General features: G+C 38.0%; 1 protein-coding gene and 1 long non-coding RNA gene across 3 annotated transcripts; one reads left to right on the forward strand and one right to left on the reverse strand.

Annotated features, from left to right (window-relative positions):
* Nucleotides 1-2,533: 2,533 nt before the first annotated feature.
* On the reverse strand, nucleotides 2,534-19,602 carry LOC122079598 (flavin mononucleotide hydrolase 1, chloroplatic-like). 2 transcript variants are annotated; one of them, XM_042646201.1, is made up of 4 exons: nucleotides 19,275-19,602; nucleotides 18,909-18,984; nucleotides 18,197-18,248; nucleotides 2,534-2,581 (listed from the first exon to the last, which is right to left on the reverse strand). In XM_042646201.1, the coding sequence occupies exons 1-4, from the start codon at nucleotides 19,469-19,471 to the stop codon at nucleotides 2,568-2,570; spliced, it is 339 nt and encodes a 112-aa protein (XP_042502135.1). In that variant the 5' UTR covers nucleotides 19,472-19,602; the 3' UTR covers nucleotides 2,534-2,567. The 2 variants fall into 2 exon arrangements, with proteins under 2 accessions (XP_042502135.1, XP_042502134.1); XM_042646200.1 differs by lacking the exon at nucleotides 2,534-2,581 and adding an exon at nucleotides 15,014-15,403.
* A 150-nt stretch (nucleotides 19,603-19,752) lies between these two features.
* Nucleotides 19,753-24,032, forward strand: LOC122079600. Its single transcript, XR_006140470.1, has 2 exons — nucleotides 19,753-21,283; nucleotides 23,430-24,032. It is a non-coding gene; the product is annotated as an uncharacterized LOC122079600 (long non-coding RNA).
* The last annotated feature ends 2,273 nt before the right edge of the window (nucleotides 24,033-26,305 follow it).

Raw genomic sequence — 26,305 nt, forward strand, 5'->3', positions numbered from 1 at the left:
TCAGTCAACTTTTTTCTCCGATCAACAAGTCAATTAGGTATCCATGCGGACACAATAAGAGATGCAAACAAAATGGTATACACTACAACCAGCACAGACAAGCACAAACACCCCCTCACCATTTTTTAATGGTATACGAAGTTAGAAAATGAAATTAGCCAGCCAATGATGTATTAAGATCAAGGTTTAAAGTATTCCTATTTGAAATAACCTAGAGGGGGGGTGAATAGATTATACTAGTGGAATTTTAGTTCTTTTCAAAATAATGTCCCAAGTGTGATTGTAAATACGAAATGCGAAATAAGATAGAATAGGCACAATCACACAACACCGAGAATTGTAGTAGTTCAACTCAACCTGAGTCTAGTCCACTCCCTACAAGATCCTCTTGTAAGGATCTTGTAAGGTATTCCACTAGCTTCCCCTTTCAATACAGTAGGTAGGGAAGAAACCTTTTACAGAATCTTTTAAGGATAAAAGTATCCGTACAAATCCCCTTTGCAGGTAGAGAGGCACCTATTACAATCTCCTTCAAGGTAGAGAGACACCTTACTCTTTTAAGGATAAGAGGATCCTTACACAAATCCTAAATACAATCTAGGACTTAATATAAAACAGTAAAGTAGATAGTGGAATAAGAGAGTTACCTCTGGTGTGGTGCAAATGATAAATATGATAATGAAATGATGCACCTTATAAGTCTTCTCTTAGCTTTCGACTTGCACAGTGAGAATATGGAAGACTTTTGATAGACTTGAGCGTTTCCCTTGTGGTATGATTTAGACCAAAATGCTCAAGTAGAATGCCTTTTTGACTTTGAATGCTCACAATAGTTCTCTTAATGCTTAGAATTAATTGTTATTTAATTAAGAACATCTTAGGTATTTATAGATGAGCTTAGGTGATCATTTTAGGCAGCAAATCAAGCTCTAACGGTCATATTCTAGGTCCACCGGTAGACCGCCACTAGCCGTTGGAGCTTATCCAGATAGGCACTGGTCGACCGGAACTTCCAACCAGTCGACCGGATATGGTCTCGGACAGTGCTGGTCAACCGCCAACATGACAAACTCTGTTTTGACGGAATGTTATCATACTGACCAGTCGTCAGTGAATCGACATAACATTTGGTCCAACCACGGATTGACCAGATACCAGTTACGTTGGAATCGTGACTCGATTCCCTACAGCTTTCGTGAAGGGTTCATCTCCTGATACCGACATTTGGAATACCCAAAATACCCTTGAGTCATGTCAATAGTGATTTTCACAAAATATCACTAGAACATATATTTCTTAATATGTTCTACAGTATGACAATATGCAATGCATGATGTTCGTGCACATATATATCTATATATATATAGAAAGTCTTCATCTTGACTAGATACTTGGAATCTTCATCATCACTTAATGTTTCCACTTTTGCACTTCATCATCTAAGTCTTGAAGCTTCCACTCTTGGTCTTCGTGTCTTATCTTGATGTCTCCGAATATGCATAGCTTAAGATATCTTCTTATACTAGCCACCACTTAGCACACACAGTTAAAGCTATTGTTTGTTTGTTATTACCAAAACATTTATAGGAGTTTGGGCATATTCCCAACACTATCGTGTATCGTATCAATACCCACCGATACCGATACCGATACGAAATGGACCTACTTTAAACCTTGGATGCAGCTACCCTTTAAAATATATTGATACATATCTCACCGTATCGTATCAATACCCACCGATGCTGATATGATACGGACCAATACTTTAAACCATGTTAAGATTGTCCGGTTGGGCCAATTGGGCCTTAGAAGACTTTATTTTGATCCATGGTTGGGTTCTATAGGCCTTGGGATTTTATTTTTTGGATTTATTGATGTAATGGGGCTCTTCTAAGCCCATATTATTTAGGGTCTTAATTCAAAATATGAGGCCTGTGGATGCCCCCAGTAAGGAGGAGTGGTCTGATCCAGATAAAGGGATCTAAAAGAGCTAGGGCAGACCAAAGATGGCCATAGGGGAAGTTGTGAGGAAAGATATGCTCAGATTAGGCACTGTCTCAAGTATGGCCTCGAATCATAGTTTTTAAGGCGCTGGTGCGACTAAGGCATTTGAGGGCCTGTCGGAGCGCCTTAGCAATAAGGCGGGCATAAAGCGTCGCCTTATTGACTAAAGCGTTCTTGTGTACTTTTTTTTATAAAACCAATCTATTTGACTCAAATACTAGTTAAATCCTATTACTCATATGCTAAATAAATATTAAATGTTTATATTCATACCAATGTAAGATATTCATCAAGAAAACAAATCAATAAAGTGAATAAACTAAGTTCATCATCAATTCATCATCAATCATCAATCATCAATCATCAATCATCAATCATCAATATTCAATCATGAATCATCAATATTCAATCATCAATCATCTTAACATATTAACATATAATATAAATACATAATTATGAAACAAACTTATAAATATAAAGAAAAGAAGACATAAAATATACAAGTATTTATTATACTTACCTCTATGATGCCATAATGAGTGCCTAAGCCCTAAGGTCATCCACTATATTTCTACTCCTGTCAAAGAAGTAATTAAGAACTTAGAATTAAAATACATCGAAAGTAAAAATCGAGATGCCAAATTAAATGGATGAGAAGTGACTAACCTGGGGATTCTTAATCATTCTAAAAAACTTTAAACTTCAATGAAGCTAAAACATAAAATAAACTAAAATGCTAAGAATTTAGTAAACAAAGAAAGTCAAATACTTAAAAGTTCAAGGACTCAAAAAACTTTAAAGTTTAAAGACTCAAAATACGTCAAAGTTCTAAGACTCAAAGACTTTCAATCCAAATCAGTAATTAAATTAAAATCTTCTTCTTCATCTGCATTCTGTTGCTGGCTTGCATCATTTGGAGCTATGCCATAATCATCCTCAATGTTTTCATCATCACGAATATCCTCTTCACTCATCTCATCCACTTCTTTATCTGACAAATCCTCAAGCTCAACCCTCCTACCACGCCGGGTATAGCAAAGATTGGTTCCACTGGTAGATGCTGGAGCCCTCCTTGGTCTATTATGGCCTTGGTATGATGAAGATGCTCCAAGTGCTCTATCAACATCTCTCCAAGTGATATCATTCTCAGGATGCACTAATTCATCCTCTGATTCACCAATCATCCACTCACTACTCCAATTAAGATCATCGAGCAACAATGGATTGTAGTTTCTACATTGTTCTTTTCTTTCTTGGAACCTTGCTTGAAGTCGGCGATTATATTGAATGTAGACAAGATCATTTAACCGCTGATGCTCTAACCTATTCCTCTTCTTGGTGTGAATCTGAAAAACATTAATAATATGAAGTTATCTACTTATCTTCAATAAAACCATATTAAGTGAAGTACATATACTATTGTAATCAGAATTCAATAGTCAATACTCACAAATTCAAATGTGCTCCAATTGCGCTCACAACCAGAAGATGAGCAACAAAGACCAAGTATGCGCAATGCAAGCTTTGAAAGGTCAGGAGCAGTACTTCCATGTCGAGACCACTAAGAGACTATAAATATATAATATAAAAAAATAAGTTAAGTAAAAAATCAACATACAAAGTTCTAAACTAATTAGAACTTTAAAAGGAAAAATACTTACTAGGATTCAACTTGTCCCTTTGTCTAATCACCATGTCCTTTGCAAAACTTCCTTGAACAGTGGTATACTTGTCAACCTGGACAATGATCTTATCTTGCAAGGTCTCATCAGGCACCAACCTTACAAGAACATCATTGAAGGCATCACTTGCTTTTTAAGCTAAGTCTAACTCATTATCAGGATTATCTGCTATTGCCTTAAAGAACTTGTTTGGATTGAGGAAAAAGGCAGCTAAATATATTGATCCATTCATCATAGTCTCACAACGGTGATCAACAATCGCTATGATTTTCTTCCATTTCCTTTCATCATCTCCAAAATTTTTTTTGATGTTCTTCCTTGCCACTTGTATTGCCATATATACTTCAGGCATAGCAGGCAACTCATCACCATCTACAATCCTCAAGAGTTGAAGAAGAGGCTGTGATGCTCTTATACAATCCATCACACCATTCCAGAATGTTGTAGCAAACACACAGTCTCAGAAGCATTCTTCCCTGCCTCTGTAGATGCAAGCTTAGAACGGGACCATTCATCATCAACAAATAATTTTTTCAGAGATTCTCTGTGCTTGTATAAGCTCTGGAGTGTTAAAAAGGAAGAGGCAAATCTAGTCACTCCAGCCCTCACTAAGTCTCCTCCTATTTTTTGCCTCATGGCTTCAAGAAGACGAGTGTGCCTGTAGATGAATGCAGTCAATTTCCTGCCCTTCGATATAACAGACATGTAAGAGCGTAATTTGCCTACTTCCTCCATCATAAGGTCTATGCAACGAGCTACACATGGACTCCAAAATAACCTCTTCCTTTTCTCCATTAGTAGTCGACCCACTGCAACATAGTTAGCAGCATTATCAGAGACTACTTGAACCACATTATCTTCACCAATCTCTTCAACCTTGCTATCAAGTAGCTTAAATAACATTTCAGTTGTTTGCGATTGGCTAGATGCATCCACAGACTCCAAAAAAAAAGTCCCCTCCAGACAATTGACAAGAAAATTAATTAGGTGCCTTCCTCTCTTGTCTGTCCACCCATCTGACATGAGTGTGCACCCATGTTTCCTCCAATATCCTTGATACTTCACCTTTAACTCACCAATTTTATCCTTTTCAGACTTCAATAGAGGCCCCCTATAGTCATGAATTGAAGGGGGCTTGAAACCTGGTCCATATTGACCAATTGCCTCTACCAATTCCTCAAAACTCCTTAACTTTAAAGCATTAAATGGAACACCACTCTCATAAGCCCACCTTGCAAAATAAGAACGAAGTTTATCTCTTTCTTCTTCTCCTCTTACTCGGTTCTCCATTGTTGTTTGATATGAACTTTTATCCCGCCTATCTGCAACCACTTCTTCAGGAGTCCTCCTCACATGCTTATCCATGGGACCCCTTACTTGTTGTTTGGATTGTGTTTGAATGATAACTTTATTTCTTCTTGAAGTTGTCCCAGAGCTAGGGATAGGAAATGAGACCTCAAAATCAGATACTATATTATGTTGTGAACGGGTTACTTCTGTAGGTCCATCACTAACATCCAAATCATCCAAACAATCAAAGTTCCTCTTCCTCTGGTTCTTCAATATTGCATCTCTCATCTCTTTAGCAATTGCTTCAGTTGTTTTCACACACTTGGCTACATCTCCATAGCCACCAATAAGATGTTGCTTCAATCGTTTTATTCCTCCCCTGACATCCTTCCCACAAAGGGTACATTTAATCCAATTTCTGTCTGATACGTCAGGCCAATACCCATATTTCCATCCAGGATCATTTGATTTAGCTCTCCTTTTCGGATCCTTGCTTGGATCAATCGTTGATTGTGCAGTAGCAGCAGTACTTGTATTTTCACCCCCACTGCTACCACCAATTGTTTCCATAGATAAGTGGAACCTGAACCTACACTTATCAACCAACCAATCATCTTTGTCACCATAGGAAGAAAAAAAAAAACTAATCATACGAAGAAGGAAGAAGCAGGGAGAAGAAAGAAGAAAAGAAGAAGGAAGAAAAGAGAAATAAAAAAAAACTTCACAACAGTCACCGTAGGGCGTAGGAAGAAAAAAAATAAAAAAAATAAAAAAAATAATCATACGAAGAAGGAAGAAGCAGGGAGAAGAAAGAAGAAAAGAGAGAAAAAAAAAACTTCACAACAGTCACCGTAGGGCGTAGGAAGAAAAAAAAAATAATCATACGAAGAAGGAAGGAAGAAGCAGGGAGAAGAAAGAAGAAAAGAGAAAAAAAAAAAACTTCACTTGCAAACCAACCAACATTCACAGGAAGAAAAATAAAAAAAAACTAATCATACGCAGAAGGGAGAAGCAAGGAGAAGAAAGAAGAAAAGAAGAAGAAGGAAGAAGCAGGGAGAAGAAAGAAGAAAAGAGAAACAAAAACATGCAAAAATCTGAAATTTAAAATACAAACTAAAACATACCTGGAGAAGAATCAAAGGAGAAGGAGAAGCCGGAGGTTGCCGAAGTCTGTCGGAGGAGAAGGAGAAGTCGCCGGAGAAATGATCGTCGGACATTGGGGCTTAGGGTTTTGAGTTTTGGAGGCAAAGTAGAGACAGAAAGAATGAGAGAGGCACGATTTTGACTAGTTTTGGTTTTTTTTTTTTTTTTTTATTTAATTTTTTTTTATATGATTTTTTATCCAATGCATCACATGTGCATCAGACTTTATACACCTCCAAATGAGAATATGTAATTTGGAATCTTCAACAAAACAATTTTAAATTTTATTTTTAAAATATCGAGTACATAAGGCGACCGCCTTATACACTAAGGCGCTATAAGGCGTCGCCTTTCAGCGACTTAGCGTATAAGGCGGTCGCCTTTCACACTTCTCGTGAGTCGGCGGACTGCCTTACTACCAAAGGACCGCATCAACGCCTTAAAAACTATGCTGATATGTAGGATCCCGGGACCGTGGCTGTCCACAGCATGGGTGACCGATGTGTAGGATTCCGGGACCTACAGAATTCCACTTGCAGCGAGCTTGTATCCCTGTAGCATGATGTACCGGGGAGGGGATACCACCTACGTTGCGTAGCATTTATACCAAATGATGGACCTAGTAATGGGAATAGGAAATTAATAATAAATGGATTCATATGCAACATATGTATGTATGGAATTGCATTACATCATTTGTTGTGTGTGCTTGCATGCACACCCCTCACTGGGCTTGTGAAGCTCACCCCTCATTGATTACTATTTTTAGATGGTGAAACCGGTGCTGAGGCAAATTTGGATTTCAGGGCAGCTGTGAGGCTCGTGTTTGCGAGACACCAAGATGCTGATGGACATCACTTCAGTTAAAATAGTTAATACTTTTGATGTAAATATTGATGGATTGTTTACAAATGAGTCTTTTATATTTGTAATTTATCACTTTAGCACATCACCAATGATATTTGTATGATTTATTCGCGTACTCTGATTGTAGTCATGATCTTGGCAGCATTTGTGAAATTAAGGTACTGCATCTGTGATTGTAGGTATAGTAGGCTGATTGAATTGGGAATCCAGTGCCGCATACTTTGGCCTAATTTGAGGCAGGGTGTGACAATAGGCTGGGGAGCAGGGGATTCAATGACCGGTGAGGAAGACAGGGGGTCAACGATAGGTGAGGAAGACAAGGTGTGATGAACAAGGGAGCCCAAGAGGTGGTGTTGGGTAACTAGACCTGAATAGGGGGATTAGCAATACAAGCAGTCCCAAAAGAAAGGGTGAGGAGTGCGGATGGGCCAACATTTCGAGTCAGGTTGTTGCAAAGGGTAATGGGAGGGGTTAGGCACTTAGGCTTGGTATGAAGTGGGAGCAGGCCCCACCCTTAACAGTGAAGGGGTGGAAGATTTGAGATAAAAAGGGAGAAAGGTGGGGGAAGGGAGGGGAGGACGAAGGGGAAGGAGTCGCAGGGTAGGCCTGCAGAGGAGAAAGGGGGAGGGAAATCCCAAGTAGGCAGGGAGAACAGAGGGCTGGTGCACTGAGTCTCAGGAAGCAGTCGGAAGAGCCATCAAAGGAACGCTAGTAGGGGAGGGATGTCAGTAAAAGGTCATCTAACCTGTGGACACTGACATTATTGCCAATATGGGAGAGGACAATGAAAGGTTTATAACCAACACTAGAAGAGGGAGAAAGTTCACTGACCGTTGGACGCAAGGGCTCTCCATGTTAGGAAAGGTAGATCCATAGTGACGAGATCTTGGTTTCTGGTGGCCGGTGGGATATGTGCCACCCTCTACTAGGAGAACAAGCATAATGGTGATGGGTGATCGATAGCCCACTTGCAAGTAGGTTCCTGAGCCGAAAAATGCAATGGGTGGTAAGATTGACAGAGGTGATGACATCATTTTTGCAACCCGCGATTACAACGGAAGAGAAGCAGGCATCAGATGAATGGCCAAAAACCTCGTTGAGAAGGCAATCGGGATATATCCAATTGAATCGAACCTCTTGGTGGAAATTGTGCCCCCTAATTGTCAACCATTGTGATGCAGATTCTTCACCAACTGGGCTTGTTTTATTAGGAATAAGTCTAGGGTGGCATTGTATAAGTGTTGGGCCTTCAATCCATGTGGTTTTGCCTATAAAGGGCCACTTTTATGGGTCTAAACTGGAGGTATTAAGGTTGTATACGGGATTAACTAGTATGTTTCCTTTTACATTAGTTTTCTTTTTAATTGGGTTCAATTTAAGTTGTTAGTCTTTGTTATTTCTTAAGAGTTAAGTAATTAGTTGAGTCAAGTTAATAGTTGTTAGTTTCCTTTTTGAAAGTTTACTTTTTTTTAATTATTAAAAACTATTGTACTAGGAGATTTTTTGGTCTCCTTTTTTGGAACCTGCTGTTAGGATGTAATTCCCTTCCCCATATCACTACAAATATAATGCATAGAAGCCAACAATTTGAAGAAAACAATTGATGTAGCTGCTTCCTTCTCCATGGAGATTTGTCTTATGTTTGATCAAGGCTGATGGAACTGGTGTTGATCCAGTTGACTCTCAGCAGTGGGAAGCCCGAGAGGTCCTCTTCCTGACTTCATCTTCTTCTCCTCTCAACTATTCAAAGTGTTACTGATCTTCTCAAGCTCTTACAGGTATCAGTTTCAGTTTTACTTTCAGTTCTGCCCAGAATTTTCGGTGTTGCTTGTGCACCAATCCGTAACTCCCTAGAACAAACCAGACATCATCCAGGGCTGATATTTTGGTTGCACCATCCACCCATCAAGGGCCCCAATTTGCAGGTCATTCTGACCTGTGGTTGTTGAAATATAAGAAATCACCAACTTCTTGTCATATAGTTTTTTCTGCTTTGTTTTCAGACCTGAAACAGAGATCGATAGAATGTATCTGCATACCTCTGGTTATATGAAGTCTAGCCATCTTAACTTATGGGTTCGGCCAGCCTGATTTCCAGATCTGATCTCTTCTCTTAATCTGATTTGCTTTGTATTGCTGTTATACCTTGATTATTGGTTGTTCCTTGATTAAAGAATCCTGCAGTTGTGAGCTTGGTTTAACTTGTCAACCCACTTCTACATTACACTGAGTAGTGCCTCGTCAACAATGAGCTCCATGCAAATATAAGCTTAGCGAGCCAGTCCATGGCCTTGGTTCTCCAGGAAGAGAACAATGGCTTACCCAGGATTGAGCAGACAATATTGAGGCCATCTTCGCACCAGTGAAAGAGAGGGAACCTCAGAAGAGAAATCTAGAGGGGGATTGAGCAAAGGTCAACCTAATTGAATTGGATATGATGGTCCTACTGCCTAAGAATGAATGGTTTCCGGCTAACATGCCATGGCCTCCTTCGAGGACACATTGCTTGTTCTCCTCCTCAGAGAATTTGAAGATAAAGAAGCCATTATTGAGGAGATAAGTTTCAAGAGAGCCACAAATCTTCCATTTGTTTGCCCGTGGAGAGATTGACAATATCATGACGACCAAAGAAGTGGCCAATAAGGGGGGACTACCACTTGCAAGCATGGAGGGGAAGGCCTTCTCTGGTAGACGAAAGCAGCTGACCAAAGAGGGAGCTCCACTTCACTCCTATCCTGCAATTGGAATCGGTAAGGGTCTGAACTAAGCTAGAGGGCATTGGTAGCTCAGGGGTTGAAGGCGCCACCCCAGAACTCCCAGCCAATGAGGCAGCGAAACAAACAACAAACCAGGATCCATAAGGGGTAGAGAGGGGGGGAACTGTGCCAGAGATGCACAGTTCAGTTGAAAAATTCCAGATTAAGTAAATCACAAATAATATTTAAGGGCAGAACTATATTCTGACATTAGGTTCTAAAACAGTGTTATGAAACCTCCAGCCTATTTTCAATCACCTTCCTTGCCATTTATAGTATTTATGAAAGAATCACTAAGGGTGCTTATTGCTCAATCATAAGATGGGAAATTCATGTCAAAAAAAGAATAGAAGAAATTTCCATGTTACAGGTTTCATTAAGATGTTGCACTCAGTATTAAGATTTTCATCATCATTATTGTCCAACCTTTACCCAATGATTTGATATCCACGAAATGAGTCCTGTTTGAGTATTCTGCCCAATGTTAAGCCATATCTTCTGACTACCAACCCCACCCCCAAACACCACCCCCCCAAAAAAAGCCATGTCTTCTGCTAGGGGTAAATACAAAAACATTTCCCAGTACATCAACCTAATCTTCTTCAACCCCTCCCCTTTTCATTTTATAGCTAGCCTTCACGTTGCCCCAAATCACACTCTAGTCTTCTGCTAGGGGTAAATACTCAAATATCGTCCCAGTACATCAACTAATCTTCTTCAACCCCTCCCATTATCATTTTATAGCTAGCCTTCATGTTGCCCCAAATCACACTTAATAGTTTTGCCATTAATCTTTGTTGTTCATAACAATATCATCTTTAATGTCTCTACTTGTTCAATCACCTACTTGGGCTACTCCCAAATCCTCTAAAAATTGCAACCTATTTTTTTTTTTTTTTTCCTTTCCAATATTTGCTGACTGATTGGTTTGTTGCTCGATACTTCATAGGATCCTCATCATTGAAAACTTACAAAAAAGATCTCCACATGAGAAACAGTATGTCATGTCTTTAAAAGACGATGGACCTGTAAATAATCTTTTTTTTCCATTGTGTCATGACTTAGGATGGATGAATATACCACGTGTAAGAAGAAGAGAGAGAGAGAGAAAGAGATGTGACTGTGGAACCTTGGGAGTCCCAATCAATTAGATTGGGGCCGCCTTCCTTCACTCATTAAATAGAATAGCTATTACAAGTCCTACTAGGAATAGGTAAGAACCAAATCGAACAAAATCGGAAATTAATATTAATTCTAATTCCTAACTGTTCTCAGTCCTAATAGGACTAGGATAGTCCTAATGGGACTAGGAAAACCAAAGGGAGGAGTCTGCGACTTGCACTAGACTCGTCCTTTATCACGATAGACTACTAACACTACCCCTCAAGCTGGAGCATAGATGTTAATCATGTCTAGCTTGTTACAAATGTAATCCACTCTCCCACTCCAAAAGACTTAGTGAAAACATCTGCAAGTTGTTCTCCTGTGCGAACATGACTTGTAGATATAACTCCTTGCTATAGCTTTTCCCGAAAAGTGATAGTCAACCTCAATACGTTTTGTCCTCACATGGAACACTGGATTTGACACAATATGGATCACAGCTTGGTTATCACATAATAACTGTATAGAAGAAGTGCACTCAAACCCAAAATCTGTAAATAGCTACTTCATTTACATCAACTCACAAGTAACATAAGCTATAGTGCGATACTCAGACTCTGCACTGGACCTAGCCACAATAGTCGGCTTCTTGCTCTTCCAAGACACAAGATTACCACCAACAAATGTACAATACCTAGTAGTCATGGTTTAAAGTATCGGTTTGTATCGTACCGTATCGGCCAATACGTATCCGTATCGGCCCTTATCGATACGATACATGAAATTTTTAAAACCCTTTTGTATCGATACGTATCTTATGATACACACCGATACGCACCGACTCATCACCGATACGTACCGATACTCACCGATACGTACCGATACTCTATGAATAATTCAAAATTGAAGTGAAATGTACGTTTCGGTGTGTATCGGTATGTATCGACCAATACACACCGATACGGTCATAAAATGGCCAAAATGGGTACTTCTTTAGAAAAACATAATTTTTTGAGGTGTTTTTGTTCCAAAGTTGCTGCCAACCATTATTCTCTCTAACTAAAGTGGAAATCAAGGTTGGGAACAAGGATTTTACATTTATGGGACAACTACAAACCTTGGATTCTTAGTGCGATACTCTCAATTTACTGTTTACGCATAATACATGTTATATATAACTTTTTTTAACTATTTTTTTATGCAAAAGTGTATAAAAAAGTGTTTCCTATCCATTTATGTGCGTATCTTTAGCGTATCTTAGCATATCTCCGATACGATACGATACCCTCCGATACGTATCTTAATTTTGGCCGACCGATACAGCGACCGATACCGATACTTTAATCCTTGCTAGTAGTTGATCTCTTATCAACAGGAGATCCAGCCCTATCAGCATCACAGAAAGCCTCAATATGACCATGTCCATGATCAGACTATAGCAGACCACGACTTGGAGCTTTCTTAAGATATCTCTGAATACGAATAACGATATCCCAGTGAGAAGTCTATGGAGAGGAAAGAAACTGACTCACACACTGATAGGGAAGGCAAATCGGGCCTAGTCACTGTTAAATAATTAAGCTTTCCCACCAATCTTGGATCATCTGACAAATCACCACTCTCAACTGTGAGCTTAACATTCGGATCCATAGGAGTATCCAAAGGCTTGGACCCTAACATTTCAGTCTCTATCAACAAATCCATAACATATTTCATCTGAGAGAGGGAAATACCTTTTCATGATTGAGTAACCTTAATACCAAAGAAATACTTCAACCGCCTAGATCCTTGGAATGAAAATTATATTGGAGATGTGTTTTTAGACTCTAGATCCCTTCAATATCATCTCCAATGATGACAATATCATCAACATAAACAACCACAAATATCTTTCATGTGCCAGACTTCTGATAGAACACAGAATGATTATTATCACACTTGAATAGCCCAAACTCACAAACAACATCAGTTAACCTGCCAAACCATGCCCGAGAAGACTCCCCCTAAGCAACAAACACTGGTGGTTGCTCCATATAGACTTCTTTATGCAAATCTCAATGAGGAAAAGCATTCTTCACATCGAGCTGATACAACAGCCAATAAGAAGAAGTAGCAAGAGATATCAGAACACGAATAGAAGCCAACTTGACCACAGGAAAAAAAGTGTCCAAGTAATCAACTCCATACACCTATGCACATGGTTTAAAGTATCTCCGATACGATACGATAACCCTCCAATACGTATTTAAATTTAGCCGACCAATACAACGATCGATACTGATACTTTAATCCTTGATCTGTAGCATATCTTAGCGTATCTCTGATACCATACGATACCCTCCGATATGTATTTTAAATTTAATTGACTAATACGACAACCAATACCGATACCAATACTTGTGTTATGCATAACCCTTGGCCACTAACCGAGCCTTCAATCGAGTAAGAGAACCATCTGGGTTTACCTTAACTATATAAACCCATCGACAACCAATAACGACCTTACTCTAAGGTAATAGTAAAATATCCCGATTTGCATCCAAAGCCAATAACTCCTCTTCCATAGTTGTTTTTCAGCGAGGACTAAATAATGCATTTGCAATAGACTTACGAACAGGATGACAAGACAAAGTAGATAAACAAGTATGACAAGAGGAAGATAGACCAGAATCAGAAACAAAGTTTGAAATGGGATGTTGGGTACAACTCTGAGCACCCTTACGTTGTGCAATGGAAACATCAACATTGAAGAGAAATACCTGGATCAGGGACCGTAGGAGAAGATGACGAGGTAGGGACTGTAGAGATGGGGGGCTGATTCTTTACGAGGACAACGAGTATAGATGATTATATCAACAAGTGGTGGGGCACTACCGTGGAAGGGGGGTCCACTGGCAAAGGTGGTGGTGGCACCACTGCATCTGCGGTAACTTATGGAGAATAATGTTGAACAACATAAAAGGGAAGATCATGATCTTCATCCATTTCAGATACAAGAACGGACTCATCCGGATAAGAAATAAACTCAGAAGGAAACATCAGCAGTAACAAAATATTTCTGAAATGTTGGGCAATAACAACGATAACCTTTTTGAATACATGAATAACCCAAAACGATATACTTAAGAGTATGTGGATCCAACTTGACAGACCTGAACGATGATCATGAATGAAACAAACACAACCAAAAATACGAGAAAAATAAACAAAGGCTCAGAAGGAAACAATATAGAATGAGGAATAGCACCATGTGACAATGATGAAGGTATTCGATTAATAAGATAACTAGTAAAAAGCAAATCTAACCAAAACTGTTTGGACACCTTCATCTCAAACAAAGAGACTGAGCAACCTCCATTAGATGCCTACTTTTTCTCTCAGCAACACCATTTTTTTTGGTGTGTTGGAGCCATGGTTCAAAATCTCCGAAATTTCGGAATTTTGGTTTTTTTTTTTTTTCAAAAACGAAATAAGGACCGAAATAACATTTGTACAAAATTTCGGTCGAAATTTCGGTATCTCGCCTGTCTCGGTACATTATATGCGTTATAAATACCATATCTTGGTCGAAATTTCGACTCTGTCTCGCCTATCTCGGTGGTTTCGGTTCCATTTGCATATTTTGAAGGAAAAACACTCCAAGTCTCCAACAAGCCTCTAATTAGCCACATCATCACACATTTTGACTTCCATTGGACTCCTACAAGATCTATACATTCAAAGCTTAGGAAAGGTAAAGTTCTTTCTCCAAAACCAGGTAAAATTTTCAGAATAGTTCGACGGTTGCTGCCAAACAAAGGTGCAACTCTAAAACAATGTCATGTCCTAATATTTTTGCATTTTTATGTTCTAAGCATGTTTATTAACCTTAAAATAAGTTATCCACCAAGTTTTAGGTCAAAATATGGTTGTTTGACTACCGAAACAATCAACTGAAACAAATAAAAAAAATACATCATTTCGGCCGAAATTTCACCGAAACGAAACGAGATTTCGAGCCTTGGTCGGAGCATGAAGATTGATGTATGATACCACAAACAGCCATAAACTAAGAGAATGGGCCAGAAAAGTATTCCTTAGCATTATCACTTCGTATAACCTTGATACTTAAATTAAACTGATTCTAAATTTTAGCAACAAATGCAAAAAAAAAAGAAAAAAAGAGAGAACTCAGAACGATGTTTCATTAAATAAATCCAAGTAACTTTAGAATAGTCATCAATAACAAAATATCGAAAATCTAAGTTGGAAGCAATGGGATAAGAACCACATAAATCTGTATGAACAAGAAAAAAAGGGTGCGCAAACTATTTATTGACTCTAAGGGGATAGCTTACAAGGTGAAGCTTCCCAAACTGACATGACTCACAAATATAAACTAGAAATAGAATGAAACGAGGATCAGATTTTTGTAAGCTTTTATAGAGACAAATGCCCTAGTTGACAATGGATCATCAATCTTCCTGCTCCGACATATAATGGAAGAAGAATTGTCCTAAAAAAGATAAAAACCCTAACCCTACACCTTCTACCAATCGTCTTCTTCATCATAAGATCCTGAAAAACACATGAATCAGGAGAAAAAGTTACAGAGCAGTTGTAAGCTTGAATAAACTTACTCATAGATACAAGATTAAAAGAAAATTTTGGTAACTAAAGAATAGACAATAATGACAAAGAAGAGTTAAGACGAATATTTCAAGTGCCTTTAACTTTGACAACCCATTAGCCAACATGACATTAGACTCTTGAAAAGAGGAAAATATATCTGACCTACCAGACATATGATCTGATGCTCCTGAATCAATTATCCAAGGTCGAGAAGATACGGAAAACATACAGTAGCATTACCTGTTTGGACAAAAGTAGCAGTGGAAGACTAAGGAGACAAAGTTTGAAACTAAGTATACCGTGCAAATTCTTCATCTGTCATCTTGACCAATTTACCTTTAGATTGAGAAGGCTGAGAAGATTCAATAGCTGCTGTTGAATTGGCAAACTATTTCTGAGGGGGTTTGTCATGAAGTTTTCCACAAAAGCATTGGATATATCCTAGTTTACCACGATGGTGGCATGTTCGTGTTGCAAGAGAACCATCTGAAGTGTTGGAAGTACCAAAATGTTGGCCCTTACAACTTCTATTACCAGTATTATGAACCTCGCCTCGATTTTTTTTCTGAGACACAAGAGCAGAGCTATCCGTTGGTGTAAGTGTAGGATCATAAGAATTCTCTCGAGCTACCAGTAATACTTGAGACAAAGTGTCTGCAAGAGATACCATAGTGTCACCTCTAAGAATCTGAGATATGACAGCATCATACTCCGGTCCAAGACCACTCAAAAAAACCCATAACTGCGAGCTGCTCTCGATGGTTCTACATCTTTTTTACATCACTACTAATAGAAAGTAGAGAGTTCAACTTCTCATTCATCCTTTTGAAATCAGCAAACTATTAAGTCAGAAGTCGACCTTTTGATCAACCCTATAAAAATCCTGAGATAGCTCATAGATCCAAGAAAGGTTGTTCTGTCCAAAATATAGAATGTTCAGATAATCCCACAACTCCTTCATAGTATCGATGTGAGTAACAACATAAACGATAGAGTTATGCATCGAGTTCAACAACTGGCCCAAAATGCGTGCATCAATAGTATCCCATATAGTAGCAGTAGTAGACTTCACCTTTGTAAGATGATTTTTCTAGTCACGACCAATCAAAACCAACTGCACAATTTTCTTCCATTGTTGAAAATTGGCAGCTCCTATAAGCTTCTTCTTTGTAATTTTATAAGAGGATGAGGATATCACCCCAATGACAACATTCTTTGGCTCAGTGTCAGTCATTGATGTAAAAAATATAATAGAGAATTACCAGAGACCAAAAATTTGATTCACAGAGAATAGAGAAGAACAAATCACATAGTTGATTGATCTTATGCAACTAATCAATCCTAATAGGAGAACAAATGAAATCTTCAGGAAATTTCCACCAAATCACCAATTAATGAAGGATTAAATTGTAAAACCCTAACTAGGGCAAAAAATGGGGATACCTACCATTGGGGCTGTAGGGTTCCAATGGAGCTGAAATTGGACAGATGTCTCTAAGATGATGAAGAAAACCTCCAAAGGGTTCTCCAACTGAGATCTGAGTAAAGAGAAAGGATCAAAATCGATTTTAGCAGAGTGCTAAAACCTTGACAACTTTGATCGATTTTTCCACTCCTTGAATGCTTCAATCTTCAAACCAAAAACCCAAACAGCAACTACTCTGAGTCAAACCTTCAAACCATATAATTGATTACGGTCAGTCAATCAGCAAACTAGGAGATGAAACAAGCCCCTTCTAAGAAATCATGGAGCTGTAGGAAGAACCAGTAACAACCTTAGTTGGAGAAGAGGAGTTGTTACTGATGATGGAGGGATGACCTTTGATCTATCTATTCTTTAGAGATCAATACTCTGATACCATGTAAAGAGAAGAGAAGAGAGAGAAAGAGAGACTTGAGATTGCCTTGCGAGTCCCAATCGATTAGATTGGGGCTGCCCTCCTTCACTCATTAAATAGAATAGCTATTACAAATCCTACTAGGATAGGAAAGAACAAAATAGGAAACTAATACTAATTGCTAACTCCTAACTGTACTCAGTCCTAATGGGACTAGGAAAACCCAAGGGAGGAATCTGCCACTTGCGCTAGAATCCTCCTTTCTCAAGATAGAATTTTAACACCATGGAAAACCCAAAAATCCAAACTTTGAACTATAGGTTATGATATACAGATTGACTATTATGGAGGAATCTGATTGGTAAATTTTTCTATAGGCTTATTACCATTATATCCCCTACTTTGCTGCAAAATGCGCCATGGAAGACAGTATATTCCAAAATATCTATAGCATCAGAAACCTTAAGCATAATCTGACATAATCTGTAAAACATAATCTGAAATATATCGAATGCTATCTGCACTACAGTTTTCTTACCACATAAATCAATAACTTGAACAGTATTTAGGTGAACAAGGAAATACAATATAGGCATATAGGGTGCTCAAGGAAAAAGAAGTTATACATGTTTTATAATGAAATGCATTGCAAATCTCCTTCTCCCCTATATATGCTCTTCTTCCTTTTTCTCCTTTTTCTTTTTTATTAGTATCAAATTTTCATAAATTCATAAAACATACTGTCACAAGATTATTGTAATTACTGTAATATTCAGATAAATATTCTTGTCAAGTCATATTCTAAATTTTGATAAAAACAATGTGCTTTATAGGGGGAAAGTTCACTATCACTAAAAGACTGATCTCTAAAGATATCTCAAGTAAAGTATGGCCCTCCTACCCTCCATGTCAAATGACCTTCCATCTTTGAAGAATTTTCCAACTAGCTCCATCTGCAAAGAGGGGGGGTAGAAGTGTCAGATAAACAAGAATAAGGCACAGATAATGAATTCTTTAATAACATCAAGAAATTAAAGGGTTAAATAATCAGTTCCCTTTTAAGGCAGAGTTCTAGATTAGGAAAATTAAGGCTTGTTCCTGAATCAGCAAGCCGAACCAGTTACTGTATTCACATCTCAATGAACGTGAGACTTCATATGGAATCCCTTGATCATGTAACCCCCAAAATCTTCATGAATGCAAAATGAAGCTATCAAGAATAATGCCATTTCAGCGAGAGACATTTAGAAGGTGAATATTCCTCATTACAAAGGTTATTATCAATCACTAGAAGACTCAAACTCAAATAATAACAAAAAAAAAAAAGAACAAATCTAACTCAATGATTGTCACAAAGATCATCAAGCAAAGACAAATTGAAGATCACAGGAGAATCTCCCTTCCTTTGTTTGACTCTTCACTAACCTAAACTAAAAAAGTGGAAATATGAACACAATGGCAAGAAAGGTTACCCAAGGCCAGTCAATTTTCCTATCCTCTTTCAACTCTCTTAAACAATGTTTACCCATGGATAAGGCTTTTCCTAATTCATGCCCAATAGCCTTTTTCTAGACTTTCCCAGTTTCAGTAATTTCACACATTGTTAAGTATACCTCATTAATCCGCCCCTCTTCAAACTGAATCCATGCAGTCGGGTGCTTGCACTCTATTAGTTCTTGCAGAGTCATTCTGAACAGGAAATTTGAAAATCAGGAAGCATTAGATAAATAAGATCCTAAATAAATAAATAAAACACAAGCCATAAAAAAAGTTGCAATCAGTTCAAATCATGCTTAATGTTCTTATTAAGTTTTCTAAGTGGACGCTCTTTTATTGGGCTTAAAACCCTCTCTCCTTAAGCTTCTATCTTAGGTGTTATGCAATGAAGAATTCTACTCTCCAGGGAAAAAGGAAACAAATTTATCATTCTCATTGGTACCTATGGTTGAAATATTATAGAATTTTAGGATAAAAATTACCGGAAGAAAGCGGGTACATCTTCGTAGAAAGGATCATGGACTATGGTACCCATTACATCGAAGAGCAATATCGGCAATTTACTCTTATCTGATGAGGAAGAGGTGAACGAAGGTTTCATACTGTAAGCCACTTTCACGGATTTCGAAGTGGGTGTTGGACGTAAAGAGAATACAGTTGGTCTGAGAAACAGAGCCATCGACGGCGAACATGGAATCAAAGGGACCGAAACGAACGACGATGTTGTATTTGGCCCTTTTTTTTTTTTCTTCTTTGCTTTTGGGGGAGAATCGATAGTTTTTGTCAATGTTTTGGAAACCAAAAAGGCAAAAAAGTCGCGGAACGTACGTTTAAATAATGTTTTCAAAACGTTCTTCGTGGATAACCGTGGATTTAACCACAAATAATCTGAACCATTGAAACGTTTCTCTCTACTTTTATCGAACACCGGCTGTGACGGTGACAGCTAGTCATCCCTAATTCTTCCCTCTCTCTCCTCTCGCTCTCTCACGCTCTCCTCTCTGTGTGAATCTGCACCCCCTCAAATTTCGACCAAACTTCTCTCTCTCCTCTTGTGAATAGATTTTTGATTGTCCTGAAAACTTTAGGTATGGAAGTTCTGATCTTGTAGTTAAGAGATTGTAAGATTGTGAATGTTCAGATCCTCTCTCAAACAGGTTAGGAGGAATTGTTAGGGCGAAGAAACTGATATGATTCTTGGTAAGGTCTGAATCTTAAAGGGAACATGGCAGATCAGGTCTTGAAAGGGAGTAAACTCCGAAACCTTATCTCCACAAGATCCAACTTCATCGACCGGATCCAATTTGTTCAGAGCGAGCGTGAGAGGAATCCCAACCAACTCAGCCTCGACCAAAAACCTGGTGAGTGAGAATGCCTCAAGCTTCGGCTGCTGGCGATTGGAGGATCGAGGATTTCCGAACTTCTATGGTAAACATTTTCGATCATCCCTATAAGGTCCACCCATTCGAAGGACCCTACTAACACCTTATCCCCATCCAAAACCTTCCTCTTGATCTTCTTGAAAAGAGCCCTAACCACGCACAGCAATTCAACTCCAACGGCTGGTTCCTCAGGTTCGCTAGCGTTTTCCAGAGTCGGACCGGCTGACTGGACGATAACTTTCATGAAATTGGCCTGTGCAGCGGCAACATTCCGATGGCCTGGTTCGGCATGAGAACAGGCGATTCTCCAAAGAAAGAAGAGGAGATAGAGATGATAATTCCCTGACGCTGCCCTTTTCTCTGAGGAGGTTCTTGCGGGGCGGCTGCTTCCTGTAACTATTATGGTTTTGTCGAGCTGCAATGGAGACGAAACCGAAACGGGAAGTACGAGAAGAGACAGGCGGAGGAGGAAATTGCTGCAACTGGGAAGACCCGTGCGATTACGAAGGATGGTAAGGGAAGAAATAGACATGAGTGTATTGATAGAGATGGAACTAAATTGATAGGTGCAAGGCTATACATCCTCACTGCTACCACCTCACTACCCCTGGAGTTGATTTTAGTGTCGAGAAACAGTTCATTACTAGAGATTATTTCAAGCTCAAGTAGAAGAGGATTGAGATATTGCGAGCCGTCCTTGAGGGCTACAGTTTCGTCTTCACGGTTCTTATTTTTGATCACCCAGGAGAGAACTCACTGTGAACTATATGCAGGATGCAGATGTGATGTGGTTAAGAAATCCATTTCTACACTTCAGCCCCAGCAGCGTGTTTCACATTGCCTATGACCATTACATACACAATCCAACAGAGATAAGGAATGACATCAATGGAGAATTCAACTATGTTAGATCAGACTCCATATCAATTGAGTTCTTCAGATACTGGCATATGTAGAAGGTTTTGTATCCGGGGTATAGCGATCAATCTGTCTTACAAATCATAAGAAATGATATGGTCAATGCAGAGATGATAGGTTTGGGGTTTAAGTATCTAGACACAAGCTACTTTGCAGAATTCACCGCCACCTAGTTTTTGGCCTTTGGGAAGGTATCACCCTCTCCTACTTGTTCTTTAATTGGATTTTTAATGAACAATGAGTGTTCTTTTGTGATTCTTGCAATGCTTGTCCCTCACCACTTTGTTTAAATTCTTACTGTTACATCAATGGTGCTGTTTTAGTATTCATGACTTACCACACGGCAAATCTTTTTTGTTTGTACTTCTTTGTGGGTTAGGTGTTTGATTAATTGTGGCAAAGACACTCAGTGGCAAGCTTTGGCCCATCGCAGCTCCCATTGATGCCTCTTTGTGCTCCCTCCTAAGTCATAATCACATTCCTCTCTAGTTTCTTCTGGTCATTCATTGATACTTGAAATTGATGTCTAAATATGCCTAATCAATTATTGCGATATTGCAGTAGTCACTCAAGTCAGGTTTTGGGTTATGGCCCATCTGTGAATATGTGGTTGCCCAGCTCTTGTACTGTCCTAATTCCATATGGGTACATGTAAAGGCCGCATTTATCCTAGGACATATATAGGTATCTTTAGTCTTCACATTTATGGGAACTATAAAAGGAATTATCTGGCTCTTCAATCTTGGTTGATGCTGATTGTAGTATTTGCAGAGTTATCTCTCTTTGCCCGTTGGCTGGATGTGTTGTTAGGAACAGAATAATCATTCAAATGAGTTTTTTCTACCTTAAGGTAATAGCCTCAAAGGATTGTAGATGATGAATACGGGCAACCAAATGTGGCTGAGATTGCATTCCTCCAAACAAGTTACTGTTAGTGAGAATTGACTGAACTTTTGATGAGTTATTTCTGCGGTTTGATATCTGTAGTGAGTGACAGAGTAGTTACTCTTCAATGAGGCTGGCAATATAGATCATGTGAAAGTTGGGGAGGGGGGGGACTAATCAGCATGTTTTATACCTATTTCCAAAGGGCATGAGTGCACTATCTCATGATGCAGACAAGGATTGTCTTGAATGGCAGCTAGGATGAGGGTAATAGTGAGACCAAGGAATCTTGCAACTCTTTCTTGGATCAAATTATTGGTACTTCCCCCATCTATTAGTAGTTGCTCCATTTTTCTGTCAATGATACCTTGCAATCTCATGGCGTTAGATGCAGTATGACCTATTAAAGCATGCAAGCTTATGGCAGAAATTGGGTCACTGAAATCATAACAATCAATAGATTCTTCAATGTCATCTGCAGGTAGTAATGCTTCATTGCCCTTCCCTTCTCACAGTAGCAAGGCCATTTGGTTCTTACATTTTATGTCCAAGGTGGTATTTTTCCTCACAATTGAAACACAAACTCTTTTCCCTCTTTTGTTGAATCTCAGCTTGTGAGAGCCTTCTAATGGGAAGCTTGGTAAGTGTACCAATAGTGGATGGAGGTGATGGTTTTGGATCCAGAATAGAGTTTTGATTCCTAGGTTTTGGAACCCATTTTCTGTTGATTGTTGATGGTTAACAATTTATACATCATTGCGAGCCAGACTTTGATTGTTTATCTATATGTTACTGTCTCATAAAAATCTCTTTTATTTATTATTATTATTATTTTTTAATTGGATGGAATATAAGAAAATGTAAAATCTGTACAATTGTATAGGTCAGATTCTGCAGTTTATGTTGCAGTTATTTGTTATTAATATTTTTTTAATTTTCTTCTCTCAACCGACAGATTACTTCTCTGAGCTATTGTTAAACTAGCACTCAAGGAGCAAGAACTTCTTATCTTTTAAATCCAGTTATTTTTAATGAATCTTGAGAAGTCCTATTGTTTATCATTTTGGAGTACACTTTTTGGGGTGTAAAATTTTGCAGTAGTCCTTCGCTTACTTATAATTATCTTTGGTATAATGCTTGTTTCCGTTTTTAGTTTTTGTAGAGCCTTTTACAATTATTCCCAATTGGTCTATCTTGTGGAATCTCTTGGGTTCATGGTCTCTGCATTTTGCAAGGAACAACTTAACTTCTCTTCTCATTATTCCTGTCAAGTATATTATTAATTTCTTATCTTTTCCTTATGCAATTGTTAATTAAGTTATTGTAGAATGGTATAAATAAATATTTGTCCTTTGTTTCTCAAGTGACAGGTTTGCATCATCATTTGTACCTGCCAAGATTGTTTGGGTATATCAGTATAATAAGCGCCTCTTTTTTTTGTATTTCATGTAGAGACTAGGAGCATTGTGGTGGGATATATAGAGCTATTTAGCATTCCTTTCTCAACATTCAATGAAAAATAATGTTCTCTTATCAGACCGAATGAAGAAGAGTACCACAAAAGTCATTACCAAATCTGCACATGACTTCAGCTCATATGTGGCATGGAAAATGGAACGGGGGGGTAGTAGTACTCCCACTTCCAGACCAGTTCTTCCAACTGTCAATAATCTAGTGGATGGAATGTACAGCATCAAAGCGTGTCAGGTATTGTTGGACAACATGACAAAGTTAACAGAAGAGATGTGGGTGAAGGCTCAACAAAAGATACACAAGAATGCTGCTTGGAGAATATCATTTGTAGAAGTTGCTGCTGAAAAAAGGATGTGGATGATTAGAGCATTGAAGTAGGATTTGGGAGTTTCTTGAAAACAATAGGTTTATTTTTAAATTTGAGAATGACATGGATATTTGTTTGTTTGATTTTGATGGATGGTTTGATTTAAAAGTAAGATAGGGGAATTTCTTTGAGGATGACATGGATATTTCTTTGCTTGTTGATTTTGGTGGATATTTTGATTTAAAAGTAGGATATGGGAGTTTATTTGAGGATGATATGGATATTTGTTTGTTTGATTGATTGATTTTGATGGGTGATTTGATTTAAACGTAGGATATGGGAGTTTCTTTCATATATTGATTTGTTTACATGATTTTTTAAGGATGACATGGATATTTGTTGTTGCCTTAATGATGAATGCATTTTTTTAGTTCTTACTATGTAGTATTTTGATACTCATATTCATTTATATACAGGTATGACAATGAATCCTACAAATTTCGAAGATGATTCATATAGTGATGATGACATCATCCTATATACATTCCAAACGTTTTTAGATTACCTTCGGATTAGAGAACATACCAATCTAGGTATATATATATATATATATATATTTAAAAATTGAAACTAACATATTAACAATACAGTAATGGAGCCAATAACAATGCAATCAAGAGGAACATTTTCTAAGGTTGCTCTAACCTAGTTCCAACATTATGATTCACATGGATATGGTATTTTCTATTTTTCAAAGATAGTTCAAATATAGTTTATGTACTGTTATGCTTATTATTTTTTTAAATGTTCTGGAATAATAAAGGAGGCGTTGGAGTAGCGGAGATTTGATCGGGCATTTTTTATTGGTTATATTCGACAAGCCAAGCATGTGACATGTGGCAAGAAAAGTATCATTCTTCAATAAAATTTATAAGAGCTAATGACGTATAATTTTTCCAAGATAATAGAAATGGCATTGTAATTTTCACTCCCGTCAGGCCTTTGGATAGTTCCCTTTAACGATACATCGACCATATGAGAATTGTCTAATAAACTTGATTATTCAATTGTTTGTCCTATAAATGTCAGCGTCGTTTCTTCGTTTGCCTTGTCTTTGGGCATTCCGTGTGTGAGCAGGAAAATTTTATTTTCCCTTATTATTTGCGTGTTGAATACAAAAATCAATACTAAACCGTTAAGCAATCAAATAAGTTCGATTTGAGAATCGATTTTCAGAACCAAACCGAGAATCGAAATAATCAAACACTCTTTGGAGTTTGGACCCAATTCGAATATTCAGCTCTAGACTGATTTACAAACGCAAGATAAATTGCAATCAAGGTTTTATGATTCGTGGACGGTGTTTTCCTTTATCGATATGAATAGGATCTGTATTGGTAGGGATCGGACGGATATTAATTTTTTGGACCCAGCTTCCAACAGTTTACCACCTATTTAGCCTAAGATTTTTTTTTTTAAACATGATTTCGGCGGGGATTGGATGGATTGGGTTTATTTATTTATTTTTTTAATGATACGTTGGACCATTTACCCTTTAAACAACGGATTCCCACCTCTATGATTTTTTTTTTTTTAAATTTATGTGCAAATATGATTAAGGGTGTCAATTGGAAACTGAAACCGATTTAATTTGGATTGAGTATCTAATTTCAGAACCAACTCAGTTCTCGATTCGATTTTGGTTCATATCATCACTCTCCTGAACCCAACTGAAACAGAGTCGATTGGCACCCTTAAATGTGAAATCATGTTTTTAAACCAAACTGGAATTATGGCCTATAAAACCAAACCGGATCAATTTACTACGATGCGGTTTTTTTCAGTTATAATCGATCGGTTTCAATTCCCGTAAACGGTTTCGGTTATATATTGACACCCTTAGCGAAGACCCATGTGTTCTTTCACGATTTCAAGAGGGAGGCGAAGAGGGTTTGCAGTGAGGAGTTCCTTTTAATGATAAATCGGCCATATGAGAATTGTCTAATAAACCTGATTATTCAATTGTTTGTCCTATAAATGTTTGCGTCGTTTCTTCACTTGCCTTGTCTTTGGGCGATCCTTGTGCGAGTAAGAGAAGGTTCTTTACCCCTATTATTTACGTATTGAATACAAAAATCAAAACTAACCTGTTAAGGAACCAAATAATTTCAATTTGAGTATTTATTTTCATAACCAAATCGAGAATCAAAATAATCAAACATCTTTGGAGTTTGGACCCAATTCAATTATCCGGGTCTAGTGACTTACACAGTTTTTTGGAAATTGCAATCAAGGTTTTAAGACTTGTGAACGGTGTGAACCATTATCGATATGAATAGGATCTGTATTGGTAGGGATCGGATGGATATTAATTTTTTTGGACCAAGTTCCAACCTTTTACCACGTATTTTAGCCTATGAATTTTCTTTTTTTAAACATGATTTCGGCAGGGGTTGGATGGATTGGTTTTTTTTTTTTTTTTTTTTTTTTTTTTATGTTTTTTCTAATGATATATTGGACCATTTATGGATTCTCACTTCTATGAATT

Source organism: Macadamia integrifolia, chromosome 5 (assembly GCF_013358625.1).
Source record: "Macadamia integrifolia cultivar HAES 741 chromosome 5, SCU_Mint_v3, whole genome shotgun sequence".
Taxonomy (NCBI): Eukaryota; Viridiplantae; Streptophyta; class Magnoliopsida; order Proteales; family Proteaceae; genus Macadamia; species Macadamia integrifolia.

Excerpts from the sequence above, each read along its gene's own strand:
- LOC122079598 (XM_042646200.1), bottom strand. The coding sequence starts at position 19,471 with ATGGCTCTGTTTCTCAGACCAACTGTATTCTCTTTACGTCCAACACCC. Across the intron at positions 18,985-19,274 it reads GATGTACCCGCTTTCTTCCG|AATGACTCTGCAAGAACTAA; the intron begins GTAATTTTTATC and ends TTTCCTGTTCAG. Across the intron at positions 18,249-18,908 it reads AAGAGGGGCGGATTAATGAG|ATGGAGCTAGTTGGAAAATT; the intron begins GTATACTTAACA and ends CCCTCTTTGCAG.